This window comes from Schistosoma haematobium, chromosome 1 (assembly GCF_000699445.3).
Source record: "Schistosoma haematobium chromosome 1, whole genome shotgun sequence".
NCBI lineage: Eukaryota > Metazoa > Platyhelminthes > Trematoda > Strigeidida > Schistosomatidae > Schistosoma > Schistosoma haematobium.
In genome coordinates, this window is record NC_067196.1 from 68,249,448 (window position 1) to 68,271,610 (window position 22,163).

Consider the following 22,163-nt stretch of genomic DNA (forward strand, 5'->3'; position numbering starts at 1 on the left):
TAGTCTCATCCTAACCTGCCTTCTATTGAGGGTGGCATTAATTTTTTCTGAGACATCCTTGGTTGGCCTATTATATTAATACTCAAATCGGCTAATATGTCCAACGTCATAGGGGAGTTTCTGGTGATCTTTCTTACACATCCTCTTTTGGCATTTTTTAAATGGTTAGCGTACCATCTCTATATCATACTCCCCACTTTGACTTCGTAAATAACATGTCCTCACCTGACTGCAATAATCTCCGGTATCTATGTTGGGTTTGGACTATGTATATCACATATCATCGCTGGTTGTCCAATTGTGAATTTTCTAGGTAATGCTCTGCACAATTTACCTTATCGATCCGCTATTTTTCTGTTCAGCTTAGAAATAGTCTTAAAGATCATCTCGAGATATTCTAATCTTTCTTCCAAACGTGACTTCCATTAAAGAAACTTAATCATTAACTGAATGATTGGATATTGAAAGTTGAGTGAAAACGTTTGCAGTATTTCTTCGACTCTTCCTTCCCCAAGCACTTTGATAAGTGCTCTTTTAAATGTACCCGCGAATTTTCGAACCTGACCATTTGATTGAGAATGTTTAAGGAGAGTTCTGACATGTTTATCTGTATTTAACAAATCAAGTTTGGAAAATTCTGATTATCAAAACCGAGGTTCACTTTCCTCACATCAACACTTTAGGAAAGCCAAAGCAACTAAATATTTGCTGTAATTTATCGAACTTAAAGTTTGTTGAAATAGACTCGATACAATCAGTTTAAGGTCACTACGTAAATGCACCAACGGCCACAGAAGAATTTTAGCTTCTAACAATACCGGAAAAGCCAACATTTATTCTAGGCCATAGATGAGCATAAGTTTCCAAACAATAAGATTCAATTTTTCGTGGAGGTCTGACTGCATTTGAATATGCAGAATATTTTATTACACAATCTTCAATCTGATGAGCATCTGCTTCACGTGATACCGAGGCTACATTGAAAGCGGATGGAGATTTAAATCATTTACTGAACGTACTGTATTCGATGGAACAAAGCGTGTATTCAGGCTCCTAATCCAACCAATACCAATGAGATCTAAATCATATCTATTTACTAAATAGTAAGTTCCGGTAAAACAACTTTCACTGAATTGAACAGCGCATTTAATCACCACAACAAGTTTAGGTATATCACCAGGGTTCTAAAATGTACAGTCTGTCAGTAATAAAGATAGGTAACCTATAAACTAACAGATTTCTTCGCAATAAATATAAAGTTCACACACATACTCAGTTGTGATCGGTTATGAATGATTTTTGCTAGTAAAGTCACAAACTATTTTTTGTCTGATATGTTGAGTAGAAATGTTGTATACATACTGAGTATGTGGCTTTTTCGACTAAGGTAAAAAACCTCTCGTGATCCTGGATTCAAATGATAACTTGCACACCAAATAACTTCTTTATGAAAATGGTCCACATTCGAACCCTGATTTGAGCGAAAAGATCTCATGTAGAGTATATTGATACTGATGAAGGGAAACTGAAATTGTAGTTTTAATCTGTGTGCACAGAGATCCGTCAAATGCTTCTTTTTAACGTTTATTCAGGATTAGTTGAATAGTGCTTAAAGCACGTGAATTCCGGTTATCGGGTTTGGATTCTAATGCATCTACCTAGGTTTAGACAGCTAGATAGTATTGTAAAACACGACAGTAGGAATGTATGTTTATAGCAAGAAGTTACAAAGTTTACATAGTAGATATACATAGCCTTCAATCGTCCATTTGCATCTTCCGATGTGTTCTACAATTTGAATTGTCTTCTCGACTGGCCAACACCGTGCTTTCAATATACTGAAACTCACCACTCTGTCCGACAACTGTTGCAACTCCGACACCACGTTCCGCTACACACTACTTACAAACGTCCTTATGAGCGGAGCTCACTACAGTACCAATAGCCATTACGTAGAGTGGCTAGAATATGAATAAATAAGCCTGTACATGGTAAATCAGTCGCACTAAAACTCGATTTAAGCATATTCGTACTGACTGACGAACCAGTGGATAATCATATTTTAAGTGGTTAATATTAAGAATTTGAAATTTTACAAAAAGCCTTATGAACTCGATAGATTTTAAGATTTTATATTCACATTTGAATATTCTTCAGTAAGCGCTAAAGCTCATCGGAAACGATAACTGAAATCCTAATAAGAATATAATACAAAGATTTGCATTCCACATAAGATGAATACCATATATATTCAAACGAGCAATTTCTAAATAACTATGTACCCCAAAAGTAAATTAATTAAAAATATGACAACATCAACGTATTTGAACAGCAGTCTGATCTTGTTCGAAAACATAATAATATAAAATTTAGGAAAGAAAAGTTTTGAAAAGAACCTGAGGAAATATCTCAGACTATCGTCGCTAAATGCCTTGAAGAAATCCATTTGATAGATGATTGTTCACACTATTAACAATACTAACTAATTCTGTACAGAAAGTAATATAAACAAGTTACAGTTTATTTGATAAGTGTGGATTATAATTACAATTATCCTGAATATACATGTTCAAGATGATTATGTAGTAATCGCACTCCCGTTTTCTACACATTCTTTGAATTATCAACTCGATCATCCTCTCCGCATTCAACACGAACAAAGTCTTCAAGGACCATTTCATTCCGTGATAAATGTTTGCCCACACATATAGTTTCATCTAATAGGAAGGGTTGTAGCAGAAGAGATTTCTCTTCTTCCGGATCGGCAGCTGGATTTTCAACAGATTCTAATCCAGGATTTGGATTCATGCCAACAATATGCTGACAAACTTGTCTCCCCAAACGTGAAGCTCGTTCATACCATGGATCATTGGCAGGCTGACATAAAATAAAAAAACATAGTGAAAGGGTTAGAAGTGTTAATTATTCAGTATAGTAAGATATATATAATGAAAAGAAACAGCCCATCGTCGTGAAGTTTCGGATGTCAGATAATACTGAGTTACCAAGTTTTACAATAGGGGATGAAATGATTGATTAATTATTTAAGAAGCTGTATTACCTTTAACGTTATATCAGGTTCTGAGATAACTGCTTAGGTAAACGAAGTCCGTGTTTCTCGCCGAAATTACACATACACCAATCAACATTCAATGGCTTGTGCTGTATGAGTAATATTTATTATTTATTTATTTGAACACATAAAATTGGTACAAGGGGGCACCAAATATATATGCGCCACACAAAACAATGAGAATTCGAAGAGAAAAAAGAAGGTAAGGAGCGTAAAAAAAGGACAATAACGAACAGATCAGTGTAAGATAGTGTAATAATAATAATAATAATAATAATAATAATAATAATAATAATAATAATAATAATAATAATAATAATAATAATGGGGGAAACGGAAAGGTACAATCAGAAGAAATCTGAAGGAATAAACAACAGTTAAGGAAAAAACAATCGTTTTTTATGAAGAAAGTAAAAGGTTACAGTAGGATTGCCACTGGCTTCTATTCTGAACCACATCTGATAACGTCTCTAACCGCTGTGCTGCACCATCTCTAGGACCCCAGCCAGGGAGTCATGAAGGACCAACAGAAGCCAGCCCTTTGCAGCTTTCTTTCATACCACGACACCATGTCATATTTTAGACGTCAACATAATGATCATATTTATCAAGGAATCATATCAAGTACAATGTTGTTGGTTAGCTTCCTCATATTCTAAAATTAAAAACTAAGACCAAGTTATTTATGTTGCTTAGGATGTAAATTCCTGGTTGGATTTTTAAAGAAATGAAATTAATCAACTGCATTTTCGAAAGAACAATAAGGTGCTGATATCTGTATTTAATTTTCTATTGTTGTGGTGAGTTCTGATGAAAAATTAGGTAGTGTCTCCAGAATTGTGTGAATAAAAATCAAAATAATAGACAGCTACATGTAATTTTATCTAGAACGTTGAAATTCATATCCAACATTTTTTTAAGAGCTTTGATTCTACATGAAATGAAAATGTCGGAGAACAATAAGAAGCTTTACATATGACACAAAAAGTAGTTAGGATCCTCACTACATAGTTTTCTGACAGATTGTACAGCTTTTGAATTAGAATAAGCCATTCCTTTCCTGGAAATATAAAAATATTTCACACACAAAACGTATCTCTAAATCCGTTTTTGCAAGCGTAAAGTGATATAAGTAATGGGTTCTATCGAAAAATCTGACACTTAAGTTTTTATTAAATGAAAAAAGCTTGTAGTGTTTAGAATTAAGTTAGGATGATGATCATGTAAAAATCAACTAGTTCAGAAAGCATTCCAAAGTATGTAAAATATTAGTTGAAGTTTCATGCTTCAATATGGCTCACGATGATCACAAGCTGAATCGCAAATAAAAACTAGACTTACTTTGTCATTCAATGGTCTATAGCGAATGATAGCAGCATACTTTCCAAAGCGGACATCTCGTATCCCTTGTAATATACTCTCTGAGCTCGTGTGTGAATAAATAGCCAGACAACTTGTGCTAGTGTTATCAGGGACACAAAGTCCGACAGCTCTTTTTAGTCGAATACTTTCACCAATAGATCCCATGGCTGCAACCGTAATATCTTTCAAGGTAGAGGAGTTGGAGGTTACCAACTTATCCAACTGGTCGGAATCCAACGATAATTTAGTAGGCCCCTTAAATAAAAGCAAAAACAAGGCAGTAAAGCAGATATGAACAAATGCTGAGTGTACATTTACTTCAATCTATGTACCTGGGTATTATTATTTATTGTGGTGATCTGGCATATTAAAGACAGAATTATCATTCTTTATTATATTATAGATAGTTTGAGGAATATAAAAGTATTATTTGTTTGAAGGGCATTTGTAACGAGGAAAGTCAAAGAACATGAACAAGTTGAGAATTCAAGATTTATATATTATCGTGTATTTAAATATCCTAGACTAAAGCTTTTGGCTTTTCATCGTTTAATTTCGAACCATCCAAAACATTGACCGGGTTTTGTGAGTTCACATACGTACATACCAAATCAAATAATTGAAGGCTCAGTTTTCAACTGGATACAGTCAATTTTTCAGACTGCATTATCAATTCAACAGGAAACCTAATTCACCAAAGTATTTGATGATATTCGTTTGTAGTATATGCTTCTGAAACAACTAAAAAAAGTGGATGCTTACAATAGATTAAGTAAAGAGATATCGAGTTAACTTCAAACGGCAAGTTACAATATACTTGGAGACAATTATCTATATGTATATCAGTTCGGACATGCAAATGAACGATTAAGTGAACTTGTCCATGATTAGTTAAATTCACTACGACAGAGCGAAATTCAGAACGCTTTTTCAAAGTATGTCGACTCAAATATATGTATCACTAGGTAATTTTAAACAGCATTCAGTGGGAAAAATCGCCAGATTTTATTGCACTCACCAAGCCGTACGCTTTGCTTAAGTCATAATCAAGTAAGCTGAACCCAACAGCTATCGGTCAGTTAGTCAGCTATAACATAGGATAAGGCACATATATACATCAGTCCAAATTGCCACACCTCATTAGCACAACAACATAATCACCAAATTCATAAAGGTAGTTACTTCAATGGCAATAATATATGAGAGAAAGATTGCATATAAGGATACAATACAGAGCGAAAGAATTTGTTCGTAGAAAGAAAGACATAAAGTAATTTTAATCTCATGGTTTGGTGGAAGACAAAGAGTGTATACACCTACGCCGTTGTGATTGATTCTTAGCCATGTCACCCAGTCTCCAGCCATTGGTTATGATCGTCGCGTGGACCTCAACCAAGTAGTCTGTATCTACCAACAAGGCTCAGATCAGAAGTTAGTTACTTCAAGGGCTGGTGCCACGTTTTGGTTTGGCCGCCCCTAAATTTCTTCCAACCGTCTCCAACACCAGTCAGTATTGCGCGCCGTGGTAGTCAGTGGTAGCCTAACCATCTCAGTCGATGTAAATTCACAACCTTATCAATTGATTTACCATTATTCCCTAATACCCTGTGTCTAACCTCACTGTTACTTACCCAGTGATCCCAGCAGATGCGAGCAATATTTCTAAGGCATCTTTGACCAAATACTAGTACAGCAACACTAAACAACTGAAGATATTTTGATGAATAACCTCGTAGTGACCGTAATAATGAAACTCATAATCTACGAACCAAGATACGTAAATGAAATTGGAGGCTGACTAATCAATAACAGAGGAATTTTTGGGAGACTTTATATGAGTTGTAGGTTTATTTATTAAGGAAATTTAAAATCATCCTACATAGCAATTATCAGGAATTATACGATCTTAAAATCTGAGGATTTCATGGGGGTAAAGTGTAGTTATTAGAGTTTGTCTAATCGAACAGCAGCCAAAAGAACGGTTTTAAAGGATTTTAACTGGAATGACTGGCCGATGTGCATAATATAAGCCATATTTCACTTACAAAGTAGGATATCTTGAAAGCTAATAAAGCAATTTTGAGATGTTAAGTAGCTTCACACCAACTTAGTCGAGTTTCAGGAGTATCATATACGATAGACATCATAAGCTGAGTAACTATTGGCTGGGAACTGAGAAACCGGGTTGTAACACTAAAAAGCAGGATGGTTACAACTTTTAGGTTATCATGAAAGCTACACATCGACTTTTGCGTTAGTTTCCCCCGCTGCTTAGCTGCATTTTATTAGCAACGCGTTGTACCAAAGTAAAATACAAATTCTGACACGTACTTATTTCTCATACGGGGACGTTTATACAATTAATGTGATAATTCACAATACAACGTAATGGCTAAAAGTCTTAATATACCATCTCCCACACGCTCTGGTACGGCCGAGAGTACGGATAGTCTGCTCTCTCTCGAAATGATCTCACACGGCCACGAGTACATAACCACTGCAAGGGAAATCCTCCTCACCACCTTGTCGCGGATGTGTTGTTTACGAAGTTGAAGTAACGAAAAGCGAACACCCGACGCTTAAACTGAGTTGGTGAGTACGAAGAACCCACCTAGGAGAGTTCGAAAACCGTGATCCCAAATCAATGGAGCATATGGGCTCAGTGATTCTGAGGGAACGAATGGCGTATGAACCTATTCTTGGTCAACAGCTACAACTGGACAACATCTAACGTTGATCCACTTCGTTATGGATTAGACCTCTGAGTTAAAGGTTCGGGCACTGGCTCCCTAAAACCACTTACTTTAGCTTGAGCATCCGAGTAGTATCCCAGCCCACAATTTCAATGAGTTGTGTGGTGCGATGTTTTATCCTGGTGTCCAAACAATATTGATAGAAATAAATTTAATAAACAAAACCAAAGATCAGGAGACAAGTATTTGGACTATTTTGTATCTTAATTCAAAATAGTATTATTACAAAATCCCGAGATTAAAAACGAAGCATCGATAGCAGGACCTTACTGAGTTTTCACCATTTTTACACTAGTTGCAGAAAATATACTTTTAAGTCGTCCTATCTGCATATTTTTATCGCCAAATGAAAGTGTGGAAAAAAAGACGTACGGACAGGATACAGACCAATGTTTACTAACTAGTGTAATCGGACTTACATTGTAGTTAGTCAAAACAGTTTCAGCTGCTGTGGCAACTAAAGACTGGAATGAATGGTTTCTTGCGACGAAATCAGTTTCACAATTGACTTCGACAATAATAGCATGACTTCGAGAACCTAGGACCCCTAGAAGACCCTCATTCATCGCTCTTCCGGCTAGTTTTCCTGCTTTTTCCCATCCTCGACTAACAGCTTCGCTAGCTAACCATTCTTTTGCCCTATCAAGATCATTTTCATGTTTGATGAGAGCTTCTTTGCAAGCCGAAAAAGTGAAGCCTGTCAATTTGCGCAGTTTGTATAGTAATGCTTTGTCAGCTGCTTGAGAGAAGAGCCGAATATGGACACAGAATTTAGATGTCTTGCATGCCAAGGTAGGAAAAATCAACACATTCATGTTTATGTAACAACAACATTTAACAGTTGGCCTCGTTAGGCAGTGTTTCAGTATCCAATATCTTTGTCTTCAATCATTCTTCATTAATAAGGACAGTCTGTGTACGTGTGTTAATCCTTGCAGCTTGTTTAACAGTGAAAGTCCAGCTACTTGAAAATATTCTCTGATGAGGCTGATACCACTTGTTCGGGTAAGGCGTTCAAGTCATGGACCGCTCGATGAAAAAACGGAGCCGTACTCTAGGTTTATGAGATAATGGTCTTGGAACCTTCGTGCTTTGGCCTTGGGGATGATTATTTCTGGAGGGAACATAGATATTAGACATATTAACATCCGAATCGTTATTATAGATATAAAGTGCCAATATAACTTCACCTCGTGTTCTAAGATACAGGTTGATAAGGTTCGGACGTCTTAGGCGCTCACCGTAACGACCCTTCAACAACTTTTTCTCATGCACTGAATGCACTTAAGTGAGTTAGTACCCCTAATAAGACTTGTGCCAGCGGCTTGGATACAATAATGTAGGTGTAGTCCCACATAGATGAAACGCCTCTTTGACAAACACATTTGAATGCTCAGCGAAGTGATCATAACGCACGAAAACCTTTGTCAGCTACTGCGTAGCAATGTGCAGCTGTTTTTAAGTTGTGAGTTATTGTTACCCCTAAGTATTTGTGTTCCTTAACACATGGAAGCGATGTACCGTTGATAATATAATGGTAACTATTGCCGTGTCTGATGTGCGTTAGCACAGTCTTTCTAGGATTAATTTTCAAGCTTTAACTTTGCAATCATCTGACTAATTCATCCATTTCACCTTGGAGATCAAAATAATTAGCCTTACTACTTATAGTTTTCCAGAGTTTTACATCATTCACAAACAGTAATGTGAACAACTTAATCAGTCGCGGTAATTCGTTGACATAGAGAAGGAAAAGTAGGGGACCTAAGATAGTGCGTTGGGTTACACTACCTTTAACCAGCTTCTGTTCAGATAGTATCCCATCCTTTCTCACCCTCTATCTTTGACTACAGAGGGAGCTTCTTATCCATTTTTGCACGGCACCTATTATTTCAAAGCTCGAAGGCTTCTGAATAAAACCTAAATGGGAAAACATATCAAATGTTCTGTAAAAATTTATGATTACCACATCGAAAGACAAACTGTTATCTTGTGCTGCTGTCCAATCTCTCTCAATTGGTAAGCTGATTCATCATGAATGCTTATTTTGAAATCCGTCTCGCTCAGGAATTAACAGATTGTATGAATCTGTGTGACTTGGTAAATTAACCTGGATCATTTTTTGAGATATTTTAGCTGATAAGCTGGTTACATTGAAAAGTTGGTAGCTAGACACGATCTGTCTTTCATATTTAAATATAAGATGAATTATAGCATCTTTTTGATCCTTAGGGGCTTGAACAGCATCCAGAGTGGTCCTGAAATAGTATCTTCAAGAGATGACAGCGAGCGGGGATGTATCCTATCAGGACTCGGTATCTTACTAGGTTTGAGGTCAATGAATAATTGAAGAACAGCTTCCTTAAACACATCTACAGATCCCATAGATCGTATCCTAGTGGTGTGTGTATGAGAAGTTTTGTTGACAATACTCGTGCGGTAGATTGCTGAAATAGTTTGATGAAGTCTCAGCATTGGCCAGATCCGATTCAGTTAGTGTATCTGAATTTTCATGCGACAATACCAAAGAAATGCTATCACCACGCCTTGTCCTTCTAGTGTTAAGAAAGTCTTTTCGGGAAGGTAAAGCTACCGTATAATGACTCCCTTTCATAAGTGATGGGGCTTTAATCATTTTACATATGTTCCAGATTTTTCAGTATAAATACTTCAACGATTCGTGACTTAATTACAAGGGCAAGTCCCAGAAGTGTTTTCTACCCATCTGCATCCATCCATGGAGGACAATTTGATAGCCTACGTGTTGACCATAGGATGAATGGTAATGTTACGGGCTCGAATGTGGCTTTTAACTTATCTCTTTCTCCTTCGACCGATCCATCTACATTGACTGACTAACCTCATGAGGTAACACACTCTCTGATTGCAGAAACGTTGGCCCGCCAGATATTGGGACGGGGTGGAACAGACACATATTGCATATTGTGTCCGAAACCTGAAGTACAGCATGACATGATCACCGTTCGCTTGTGGAGGGAGGTGTAGGGATAGGGTCTACTTCGGTATTAGTACTACTATAATGATAGACCTAATCCCAAAACTGTGGATTTGTCACGGTGTGATTGCCCGATCTATAAGATCTTATATGGTAGTCAACTTACCTCTATACTGACTCGCCCTACTGTGACGACCAGCAGTATGACGTCCAGCATTGTTTAAGAATATATTCGAGCTGGGAGGATAGTAATGTATTCGATGCAAAAGTCAAGGGAGGGGGTTATGACATTTTGATTAATCGTTCCCACGATCAGCACTGTCTACCTTCTATAAATGTTACGTATTGAATGTGAATCTTCCTAGTAATTATACGCTGAGTTTCGAAGACCATGTGATTAGGAAACAATACCATTATATCACTCTTCAACCAGCCAATGTGACGTTGGTTCGACACTAAATCGAATGGGATTGTCGCATTCCGGTGGTTATCGATAGAATTATAAGAACCCTCCAAGTATTGGTAAACCGAATGATAGATCAAAAAGAAAGCGGCAGCAACAGATCGGGAAATACATGTAATAATTTCAAGATGTTTGGTTTAGTTCTGAAAACGCTCAAAACGAAAATCTTCATGAATATCATTGAGAAGTTAAACAAAGTGGGATTATAATGAAGAGGGATGAATTAGTTCGAGATATTTCAGTAAGTCACATTAAGATATATAGTAATAACCGTTGGTTAAGAGTTTATGTTATGGGCAGTTTGAGTATTTTGTGTATAGAAATAGAAAAACCAATCTATCTTTACATTGGTATTATTATTATTCACAAACATCTTATGGGTACTTAAGTGTTATGAAGAAACCATTTGGTGTTTCTTTAGAGGTGCAATAATACACAAGTTTTAATAATGTTAGAATTCTCCATATTTGGAAAAAATAACAGTGATAACACGATTGTAATTGAATAATAATAAATCAGGTTCTGTGTAATTGAGAAGAATATTGAGTTGACTGCAAAGAAGGGAAGGGAGAAAATAAGAGAATAGAAATGAAGGAGACGTAAAATACGTAAAGTTTAACAAGAGTCTTTGGTTTAAATTAGAAAGTTAGTTAGCTTTACGCCGGTATTCTGTCAGTATGAGTTAATTCGGAGCTGTTTTTGCCTTAGGAGGCTAACTGAAGGAACGAAGGCATAAACGCGGAGAGGAAGAATTACAACTAGTGTCCCAGCTAGTTTGATAAATTTAACGCGGTTTATTTAGTTGTGGGGAGAGTCTCTAAACCTCGGTATTAATAAATCGTGACAGGACTTAATGAAAATACTAGTACATATGAATTGTTTTCAAAAACCCTTTCAATACGTGAAGACGGTAATAATCATGTGAACTTTGGACATATGGCTAACAGTAACATGTTGTACATGAGTGGATCCAAGTGATATCTTCTTTAGATTCAATGTTTTCATTTGCGATGAACCAGCTATTTACATTCGTACTTGCCGGCTGATGCTACATACAAGTTAGTTGCAAGAACCGAGTTTGGCATAAGGTAGAAACTGACTTATTTGACATAGAGTGATTATAAGTTGCTGAAATCGACAAGGCTTATGTACCTCAAATATATGTGATATGGTGTTTTACGATGTTTTCGGATAAATCAATGTTTACAAAATGATGAACAGTGAGTTCTGTTGATGTGATCATCAGGGAGAGCATAAGATGCAACCAAAGGGAGTACAACTCATGTTTATGATGATGACCTGAACCCTAGTCAGTTTTGAAACAAATTCAACAGTAATGTTTTTAGTTTGCAGGATATTCACTCGACCTCTTATATTGATGGTTTGTATGCATGGTTGTCGCTAAACCTTCAATTAGACTCGCAGGGTTTTAAGATGTTTATTAAATGAACAAGTGGTAGAGAAATACACTGAAATCGTCTGTAATATATAGAGATAACCACGAGAAAACAGCACTGTTTAATGATAATTACAAGTCACTTTGTCGACTGAGTTTATGTTAATATTTTCACCAATTTTATCAATCATATTATGTGATTGTCAAGGTATGACACTGCTTCACGGAGATACCCAGAAACCATTATGAATAACTATTTATAGTATCGATTAGAGTTTAGTTAGTTGGAAATGTGCATTGTTGTTTTAGGTGATTGGGAAATACCAGACGTTCGTATCATTAATAGATCAGAGCTTCTTTATTATAGTACGACTTGTGATCCAGAAATACTTGTTCATTTAACGTTAATTTTAATAGTAGGCACCAGAGTTTTTTGAATGCTCGCTTGACTGACAAATACGTGGTGGTTTAGTTATTATACCAGTGTAGAGCGATAATATCTTATTGTGCTGACTATTATCGTAACTATGTTGAACGTCTTCCTAGACAACTAATATGATAGCCCAATCCATACGCCCAAATACGTATAGCAATAACGACTATAATGTGTTTAGCGGAAAATGTTAAGGCCTATTCAAATAAGGGTCAAATTCAAATGCCATAGAGGTGATATAATGCAACGCATGTACAAGCCATGTTAAGATGCATGTTGATGAGGAGTATAACAATTGAAAATAACTTGACAGAAATAGTTAAAAGTCGGGACATGACGTATGGAATTATAGTTAGGAACGTGATGAGTATAATATAGAATTTTCATAAGAAGTCCCTGTAGTTAGCCTAGTAATATACATAAATATGTGGTAATGATAATCAGAACTAAGAAGTGTCAAAATACTGATCAGTCTTATACGGTTTTTTCCGAAAACACTACCCTTTCTCATTGTAGTATGTCATTTGAAGCTATTAAATATATATTTTTCTAAAAACGGCTTTAGGAGTGGTTCATATGAAGTACATACGGCTAGTCTAAATCAAAATATTCTTACGTGTTAATAAGTATTAAAAACACAGTAAAACATCTGGCAAAATAGTAAAACTCGCCTGGATTATTTTCGGAATTCAAGTTGTCTAACAGATTTGGTGTATAGGAAGCTAATCGTGACGTAATATAGATCTAAAAGAAACGCGATCAAACACGCAGCAGTGCAATTAATTCCAGAATGCGTGACGCTATTGAGTTTACCACTCGTTCGATTCAGTAGAAAACCAGGAGTCTAAATAAATACGTTGCCAAAGCTACATAAACAATCTAAAGTGAGATGTCCCGGCGAGGACCATGATTCTCACACGTAATTGAAAACACGACTCTGATTTCCGCTAGTTTACTAAATAGTCATCGTATGTCGCTATATAGACACTTGGTGGTTTGTCTCATCACCTAGTGCTCTCCTGTAACGGTGTAACCTGTTTTTCAAATAGATTTTTGTTCAAAGTGTGTTAGCCAGTTCTGTGCAAACTGGCCGCTGTGTGTTCCTTGTTTGTGTTGTGTGTTTCATTAGCGAGGCCGTAGTCTGTGTTCTGCACGTTGGGTTGCTGATCAAGGTGAACTAGCACAATAATGTTCTCAGTTGGGTTTTTATGCCATTGGCCTACCAATCTAGGTCTTATGTCGCAGTATCTTATGTGACAGAAGAGGTCATATTTTAAGCTATACCGAACCTGAAGGACCGCGACTAAGTCTTGTTATCTTAATTTCACAGCCATCGGACACGAAGACTTAGTGTTCGTCAGGTGTGACAGGCGAGGCAGACAGAATACGTTATCTATTGCAATGGTTCAAAGGTTTATGATGAGCCATAGACAGCGCCACTGTTGCATTTCCTGTTAAAGGGCTTCATCCCGATTACCACCTACTAACTCAGTAACTCTGTAAACCATAATGTTGGTTGGTTCTTGAGTGTTTGGTGATCTTCTGGCAACATCTCCTACTGCTCATGACCTGTCGTGTCTAACACGGATTTGAGAGGATCGCTTGACCGAAGTGTCAGTAAAAGTTCTTCTTGAACATGTGCTGAATATAAAGTTACCTTTAGTGGGGGTGGTTTTCTTTTGGCCACATTTCAGCCTTCATGCAGACAGAATGGCTTCGCTGAAGAGATATATTTTGTCAGCATTGTAGAGTATTTGACCCACTGTTCCTCTGTTCTTGAAATTTAGTGGTTGATTTGCTTTCTTTGTCGTTGACCAGTCTCTTTGGTTTACTATATTTCCCTGCCAGTTTCTACATCATTCTAGTAGTTGTTTCACATTGCCTTTTGTTGCAGCTTTTTACTCTGTTATTTTTAGCTCTCCCATGTATTTATGTGTGTTGGCTTCAATGCTTCAATTCATTTGCTTGTTTGCTTGTGTACTTGGCTTGGGTTTTGGCTTTCTCTGTTTTTTATTCCGCTGTTGTTGATTGCCATCTCCTTTGTTCTCCCTTTGTTGAGTCTTGTCCAGGGTTTGGATGGAGATCCATTCCTTAAGATGATGCTTGTTACGACCCAGTACCTCGTGAAACGTTGAAGTTAGTGTTTCTTTAATCCATTTCCAGTTGTGCTCCATCGTAGTTTCTTCTTCTTTGAGTAGATCTTGTAAATCTTGAAACCTGTTGTTGAGAGCTGCCTTGAATTCGTTGAGTTTGTGAGTATATCGAAGGAGGGCAGTTGTAACGACCGGACTGCCAGCATTCGGTTTGAACGCAGAACTAACGAACGAAAATTTATTCCATCAGACCAGACAACGTTCTTCTGTATAGCGCACGAAGCGTTTTTGAGGCACTCATATTAAATTATATGAGAACAAAAACTCTGTGCTCAATTTGAACGGTTCTAATTAAGAAAATCAGAAAAATTATATCAAAAATACAAAATACCTCAAACGGTACAGCCTGTGCTGTACAGTTAAAAGTTTATCTAACACATAGTAGCGTGGTAAACGAAAAAAGAAACAGTCAATACAAAAGAGCCCAGTACCTGAGAATCAATAAAAATATTCTCAACAAGATGGGATCAGATATCTACCTGCAGGGATCCCAGCAATCTTCCCAAGCAGACAGTCAAAGGTTAATAGCCACACACGGAGCCACGCCGTGACCTTGAGCTTAGCCAAGCAAGACCTTACTGTCAATAGTCCGGCAACATGCAGTAGAAAATTAAGTAACAAAACGTAGGCCTTTATTCAAACTCACATAACAGAGGCTCAGGCGAGGAAGACCAAAGAACATAAAGTGCGATCACAAGAGATCTAAACAAAGGTTAATATACACGACAGGGAGAAGAAACAAGTAGATGACGGTATAGTCCAACAAAAATGCTGTCCAGGGATTTTCATCGTTCTCTTTACGCTACAACTGTATTGAACCTTTACAATGCTGTTTGTCCAGTTGTCCAATGTTTTAGCTTCAGTTTCAGCTTAGCTACAACCATGTGGTGATCCGATGCTATATCAATTTCTCTCCTGGTTCTTACGTCTTCCAATGACCTTGTAAAATTTCTACTGGTGCAATTGTGATCGATTAGGTTTTGTGTAGTGCGACGCATTTCGTGTGTGTGGGAATATTGTGCCGCCTATAACCAATTTGTTGAATGCACATAAAACTGAAAATCTGTCGCCATTCTCCCAGTCTATGTCGTCCCATGATATCCTCATATCCGGTGTTGTCGGCGTTGTTATTGTTGGCGTTTAGGGTTCCCACCAGGATGGACAGATGCTTTTTTAGGCATTTCACTTTCATCGATTGCAGGCTCTAGTAGAACTGATTTTATTGTCGTCGTTTTTATCATTGGTGGGCGAATAACACTGGATAACATTCATTGTGATTACCACTTTCTTTGTTTTGAAGGGTGATTCCATGATCCATGAGGTTTCCATCCCATAAGTGCATTGCGTCCTACTTTAGAGAGCATCAGAGACTTCCTGAGTGTGTGGGGCATTTTCCTCTTGGTGAGGGGAGTATAGCAGCATCTCTACCATACCCAACCTTTGCTGTCCAGTTTGGGTTCAATGAGTTATACTGATTCCGAGAACCTCCAAGTCGTATCTCCATACATCCCTTGATAATTGACTGGTCCTCACTGTCTTCCGCATTGTCCGGACGTTTCATGTATCTAAAAATTTGTTGCTTTGATCGCTAGAAGGGGCATCGGCAATCGTCCCTACCTTTTGTGGAGGAACGGAACTAAGAAATTTTGTATGTTGGCCTGTCCAGGTACTTTCCTGGTTCAGTTTACTTTGCAATGATCTTATCTACACTCTTTGCACGTGCGCCCCTAACTTTCTTCCGGACTACTGCACCAGAAAAAAAAACAGTAAACACCATAGTTCATCAAGATGAACAGAAATCATACAACTCATAACTGCAACTGCACAGCCTCTTTGAAGCTCAAAGTGTAGAGCTTTCACTTGTGTAAGGAGAATTTAAACAAGGATATAGGTATAACCACTACGGGCTCTTCCAACAGCACATGCTAAAGTGAACAAGTGCGAAATCTGAAGAAAAACGAGGATGCAAGTTTACGAATAATGATCACAAATGATAATAGACATACTCTAGATGGATCGAGTGGCTGATGTCGATTTTTGTGCAGTTTGGTAGGGAATTCCAGTAATTTACTACCCAGTGAGAAGAGCGAAACACAAATCGCAAACGTTATGATCTGAATTTTCGAACCGTCAGTAAGTGACTTTTCAGATTATCAGTCTAAGAAGGATAATAGTGACTCTAAGACATGGTCAGCCAGATGTCTAAATCAACACACTTGCCTTCAGTAAACACTTCTGATAGTTTGCTATGTTTAGCAGCATCTGGTCCATATGGTACAATATTACAATCAAAAGTGTACAATCATATATTTTGTTCACAGTATTGTCCGTCAGTTTCTCATGTTTAACTACCATTCTGGGAAAGACAATACATAAAAAAATGCATATCGAAATACAGTCATACGTGCGTTGCTACACAAAACGTAAGAAAAAAAAAAAAAACTAGCATACATGCGTATCGATAACATGAATTAACTCAAAAAAATGTGCACAATGAATGTTTTCGACTTTTTTTAATAGAACAAAAGATATACACATGTGCGAGCATATTACAGACAAAGTATTTGTTTTTTTGGGCACAACGATACAAACAAACGAGATGAAACAGGACGTCATAATTGTTCTACATACAGTAGTCGTTTAGGTGCTCAAGAAACCTTGTCTTTCTTCCAAAGCGTTTTGCTTTAGACCGGTCATCAGATAGCAGAGAAATGTTGTCTTGAGTGTTGATCATCGAGGAAGACATCGCAGTTGTGAGGTTTGCTACGAAGGACATTGAGTAGTCCCTTGTTTGCTATTTCTAGAGGTCGTCGTAATGAATCTCGGCGTATAGAAACATGTGTACTTATGTCGAAAGGCTGGTTGAACAAAAACATCAGTTATTTGCGGTCGACTGGAAACAGGTTTAACTGAACGCGTGACATCTCTAAACCTTCTCATGTAAGAGTTTAAATCCATATTCGTCAAGGAAGATAAAACACCCACAAGTTCTCCTAGAAGACGGAGTGTCGTTTCACAGGAAAGCTGTGCTGTAGTGTATCAAACCTCAGCTCTCACTCCATTGTGACTATAGAGTAACATGAGTGGATGAGCGTCGGTCTATCGTGAAACGTTTGCAGCTGTGTGTAAAGCTTTTAACCGTCGGTGGTCCTGACAACCCGTTTGCTCGTGGGAGGTAGACGGCCATTAGGAATCATGGGATTCCTAGTGGTTTAGTAAGACGGATTCAAACTGACGATCACAGTCTGTAGTATTCGTTGGAGGGCAGCCGAAGCTTGCTACCCATCGTTCAACAAAAGCGCGGGCCACTGTTTCAGCGGTAATGTTCTCGAGCAGCATTGTATCTAACCATCCTGTGGAAGGGTTCACGCACGTGAAGAGGTTAGAGTGTCCATTTGAATCTGGTAATGGTCCTACCGAATCCAGATGAACATGGTCAAAACGAGCGTCGGGAGTTGTAAAAGAGCCTAAGCGACATCTGTTTTATCCAATCACCTTAGATTTCTAGCAGTTTACACAGGAGCCTGCCCACTTCCTCATGTCTTTATTGATATCAGCCCAACAAAATCGTCCTGCTGTGAGCTAGATGGTTGCACGAATACCTGAATGAGAAAATTGGTGCAACGTAGTGAAGATGTCGTGTCGACAATGTTTCGGCACGTTTGGATTATCCCTACTTGTAGATTTGTCACGTAGAACTGTTTCCTTACCTGTATCCATCTGTCTGATCCGTAGTCCCATGGCAATCGACGACAACTCGTACTGAAGGTCAGTGTCCTTTTGAAGCTTGATGAGTTCAAAAATATCGATTTCTTGGAAGTTGTCCAAGGAAGTTATGCAAGAAAGAGGTCTGCTACTACATTGTTCGCCGCAGAAATGTGTTATATATCAGGAGTGAACTGTGAAACATAGTCTAGTTGTGGAGACTCTCGAGGGCAGTCTTTGTCCAAGACGAGCTTAAAGATAAGTAAAGAGGGCTTTAGTCAGTAAAATGAGTGAGTCCTCGATCTTCCACAGCGTTGAAAGTGCCATACAGCACAATACATGGCTTGGAGTTCCCTACTGAAAGTGCCATACCTCGATTCAGTGTCTTGCAACCGTTTCGAGAAGAGTGCTATAGGTTATCAGGTGTTTTTTATCGACTTTCGCAAAACTCTGATTTCCGAGTCGTATGCGTCTACTGCGATACTTACGGGTGCTTTGATGTTGTGGCGTGCGAACATAGTTGTTTTTGAGATAATTTCCCTAACTATGGAAAATGCTTTTTCTCGTTGTCATCCAAATTGATGGGTTTTGCATTTCTATAAAGTTGGCTTGTTCAGGGTTTCATGAGAGACCCGGAATTTGGTATCAACCGCCGATAAAAAACTTACGAGGCCGTTGAACGTACGTTATTGTTTGAATTTGGCTGGTTTTGGGTAATCAAGACTGGCAACCACTTTGCTTTCGAGTGGACGGATGACTTTGATATCAATAGAATGTCCGAGAAAATCTAGAGAGTCGGCTCCAATCCGACATTTCTGAATATTTACAGTAATGCTGTGTTTTTCGCGTCATTCGGAAACAAGGTTCAGATGATGGAGATGAGATTCTTTACCCGGACTTGCGATCAATAAATCATCTACATACGCTTGTACGAAATCGAGACCTTCAAATGCGTCGTCGATAAATCTCTGGAGATTTTGCACAGCATTTCTTCAACCGAATGGCATCCGTAAATATTCGTGTAGTTCGAAGGGAGTAGCTGTCAGATTGTGGATGCGTAATAAGGAGAAAAGTCAGGAGTGGTTTCTGTATTCAGTCGCCGATAATCAGCAGCTGGACGACAATCATTGTTGGCATTTTTAGGGGCTATGATTAAGGGAAATGATCATGGGCTGTTTGGTGGCTGGAAGCTTTGTTGACTTTAATAAATATTCTTAAAAGTGTTTACATTAATCCACCTGTGTACGTAAGGAATGTAGTATTGTTTGTGCAACATAAATGACTTGATAAATTTACTGTTTGATTTTAGAGCGATTAGTCCCTTCAGTAGATTTGGATAGTGTAATAAGAAGACGAATGTTATCAATTTTCAGAATATTGATATAACGGCAGGATGAAAATACTTTCTCTTTTCCACGTTGTACTACTATTGTTAGGTGATACAACTGGTAGTTTAATTTTTGCTACTACTAGAGAAGAAACTCGGTAGATAAGATACACACAGACTGATTCATGTTATACCATATATTCAATATACTATTAACAATGGGAAAGTGGAGCATATGTTAGATGATACTTAATTTAACGAAACTGCCAGGAATTACACTCACTGAGTACGGAGCAGAAGTATGGTGTATTCCAGTAAAAAAGCCCATTCAGGATATAACGATACGCACATTTATTAATTATATACTAAAAAGAATTAACACTGCAAACCTAAGTATCTGTTTATGAGAAAAGTAAAACGGCAAAAAATAAGACAGCGAATTGGCATATTAAATAACAAAATGATAACAGTTGTTATGAAATGAATATTACTTTTAAGCTCCTTCTGAGATAGCAACCACAAATGAATTCGTCTGATTGCTAAGGTTCCTCTGTACGTAGTGCCACCAACGGCGTAGTGAGAGAGATTAAACCCGATAGTATTATTTGATAATCATCCGGGCCAAAACTCAAACATGGTGTAGGATGGCCTAAAAGGATGTTATAACACTACTACAATCTCCAGTCACAGGCCGTGGACAATAAAGTAGAACAGTCGACAGATATGGTGTTTATTTTCCAATAACTGCGGTAATGTATGTGTATCATTACGACAAAACAATGTATATCGCCTTTTAACCACTGATACAGAGAAAAAATAGATATTGAATATAAATGTGATTAAAAATAATTGTGGTGTTTATTTTGTCGCTACAAAAATTATTAAATATGCATGTCACCATAGAAGTTGATAGTAGGAAAGGAAATCATATATTTGATAGCCGATAAGCTGCGTCTGTCAGTTCGAGCACAATGCCCATCCACATTTACTTTCATTAGCCACACAATAAATATGTGCTAAACGTGTTAAATGTTTTTGCTGTAAATGTATTTAATTGTATATTTCCATTCAAAAACATGAATTTGAAATCCACTTGAAACACTATTCCTCTTAACAACGCATACATCCTGGTGCAAAGTCCCAAATACCAATGTACTTAGATTCACACTTTGCTACTGATTACTTATAATAGTTGAGCACCAGAAAGATGATGTACCATAGGGTCAAAGAACATCATTATGCTTGGGGTAAGAGACTGTTATTTTCTAATGATCGTTATAGGAATCCAGTTTCGCCAAAGAAGCCATCTGGATCAACTCCAGAAGACCAAATTTATTTATCCAGAAAAGACATATCCAGCCTCTTCGTTTACCTTGGCCTACGACTGGATCACCGAATACCTAGACTGAACATTATAAACCTCTTACCTCCTTTCTTTATTTTTATTTATTTAATTTCTTTTCCCTTATTATCATTATTTTTTATTATCTCTATCTTAATCTTCACATCCATCATTCCCAATTCCTTTATCGCAATTACCTTGATAACACCCTCCTTATTACATATATTCACACAACAGTCTTATTATTATTATCTCAATTGACAAGATTAAATTCTCTTACTATTCCTTTTCAATCACAAATTTTTTTGCATTTTCAATTTTGCTATAATACTATTATACTTATTATTACTGAACATTTTACTCCAAATCATCCTGACCTTTATTGAATGACCTTCCTAATTTGCGAATAATACAATTTTGAAGTATATACATATATATCATAACAGATGCGAACGTGCACCATTTTTTAACACAACATCGTCAAATTCATTAATACATGCCTTATTTTTGGCCTTTGTAAAATATTATAATTATGGACTCATAACTGTAGAGCCTGGTGATGAAGTTATTGAAAACAATTATTCGCTCAAATATTCTTCACTTTGTATTTTCACTTCATAAAACCTTTTTATCTATCTGATTAATTTATCAATTTATTCTGAGTTAGATAAAATGACTACTTTATCTAATTGAGTAGTAAATATATCCTCAATCAATATTAGATAGGCCATAAATTCAAACGTTTACATTTATTATACAAGTAAAATATAAAGTTAAATGTTGAGAACTGTAACATTGATGATAGATTTATGACATTAAAGAAAATATTTTGTACCTTAATTTATTCAATTTGAAATGAAACTTGGAAATTGAGTTGAATAATTATTCATCTGATATACATATCCCATTCACATTTACTATTCAGAATTTTTTCCTGTAAATTTACCCTACGACTTATACGTAAACGATAGGAGTTAAACAATTAAAAATTAAAGCATAACAGAAAAAAAGAGAAAAATCGTGGAATTTTTAAAAAAAAGCCTAATTATATGGTATTCTAAGTATTTTAAGTCGATTTGTTACATATATATTCAAATGTATCAGTTTTATTATTCTACCTTACAAATTAATAGTGTATCAAGGTATTTTCAATTTTTCATTTTAAATCTAAAAGAAATACTTAAATTGTTTTTATTTCTT

The 22,163-nt window shown here is 37.0% G+C and overlaps 1 protein-coding gene across 2 annotated transcripts; it reads right to left on the reverse strand.

Annotated features, from left to right (window-relative positions):
* Nucleotides 1–1,703: 1,703 nt before the first annotated feature.
* MS3_00001953 (uncharacterized protein) lies at nucleotides 1,704–8,437 on the reverse strand. 2 transcript variants are annotated; one of them, XM_051209477.1, is made up of 3 exons: nucleotides 7,608–8,437; nucleotides 4,415–4,690; nucleotides 1,704–2,877 (listed from the first exon to the last, which is right to left on the reverse strand). In XM_051209477.1, exons 1-3 carry the CDS (start codon nucleotides 8,001–8,003, stop codon nucleotides 2,605–2,607), a joined length of 945 nt encoding a protein of 314 aa, XP_051074932.1. In that variant the 5' UTR covers nucleotides 8,004–8,437; the 3' UTR covers nucleotides 1,704–2,604. The 2 variants fall into 2 exon arrangements, with proteins under 2 accessions (XP_051074932.1, XP_051074931.1); XM_051209476.1 differs by having other exon boundaries at nucleotides 4,415–8,437.
* Between the last annotated feature and the right edge of the window lie 13,726 nt (nucleotides 8,438–22,163).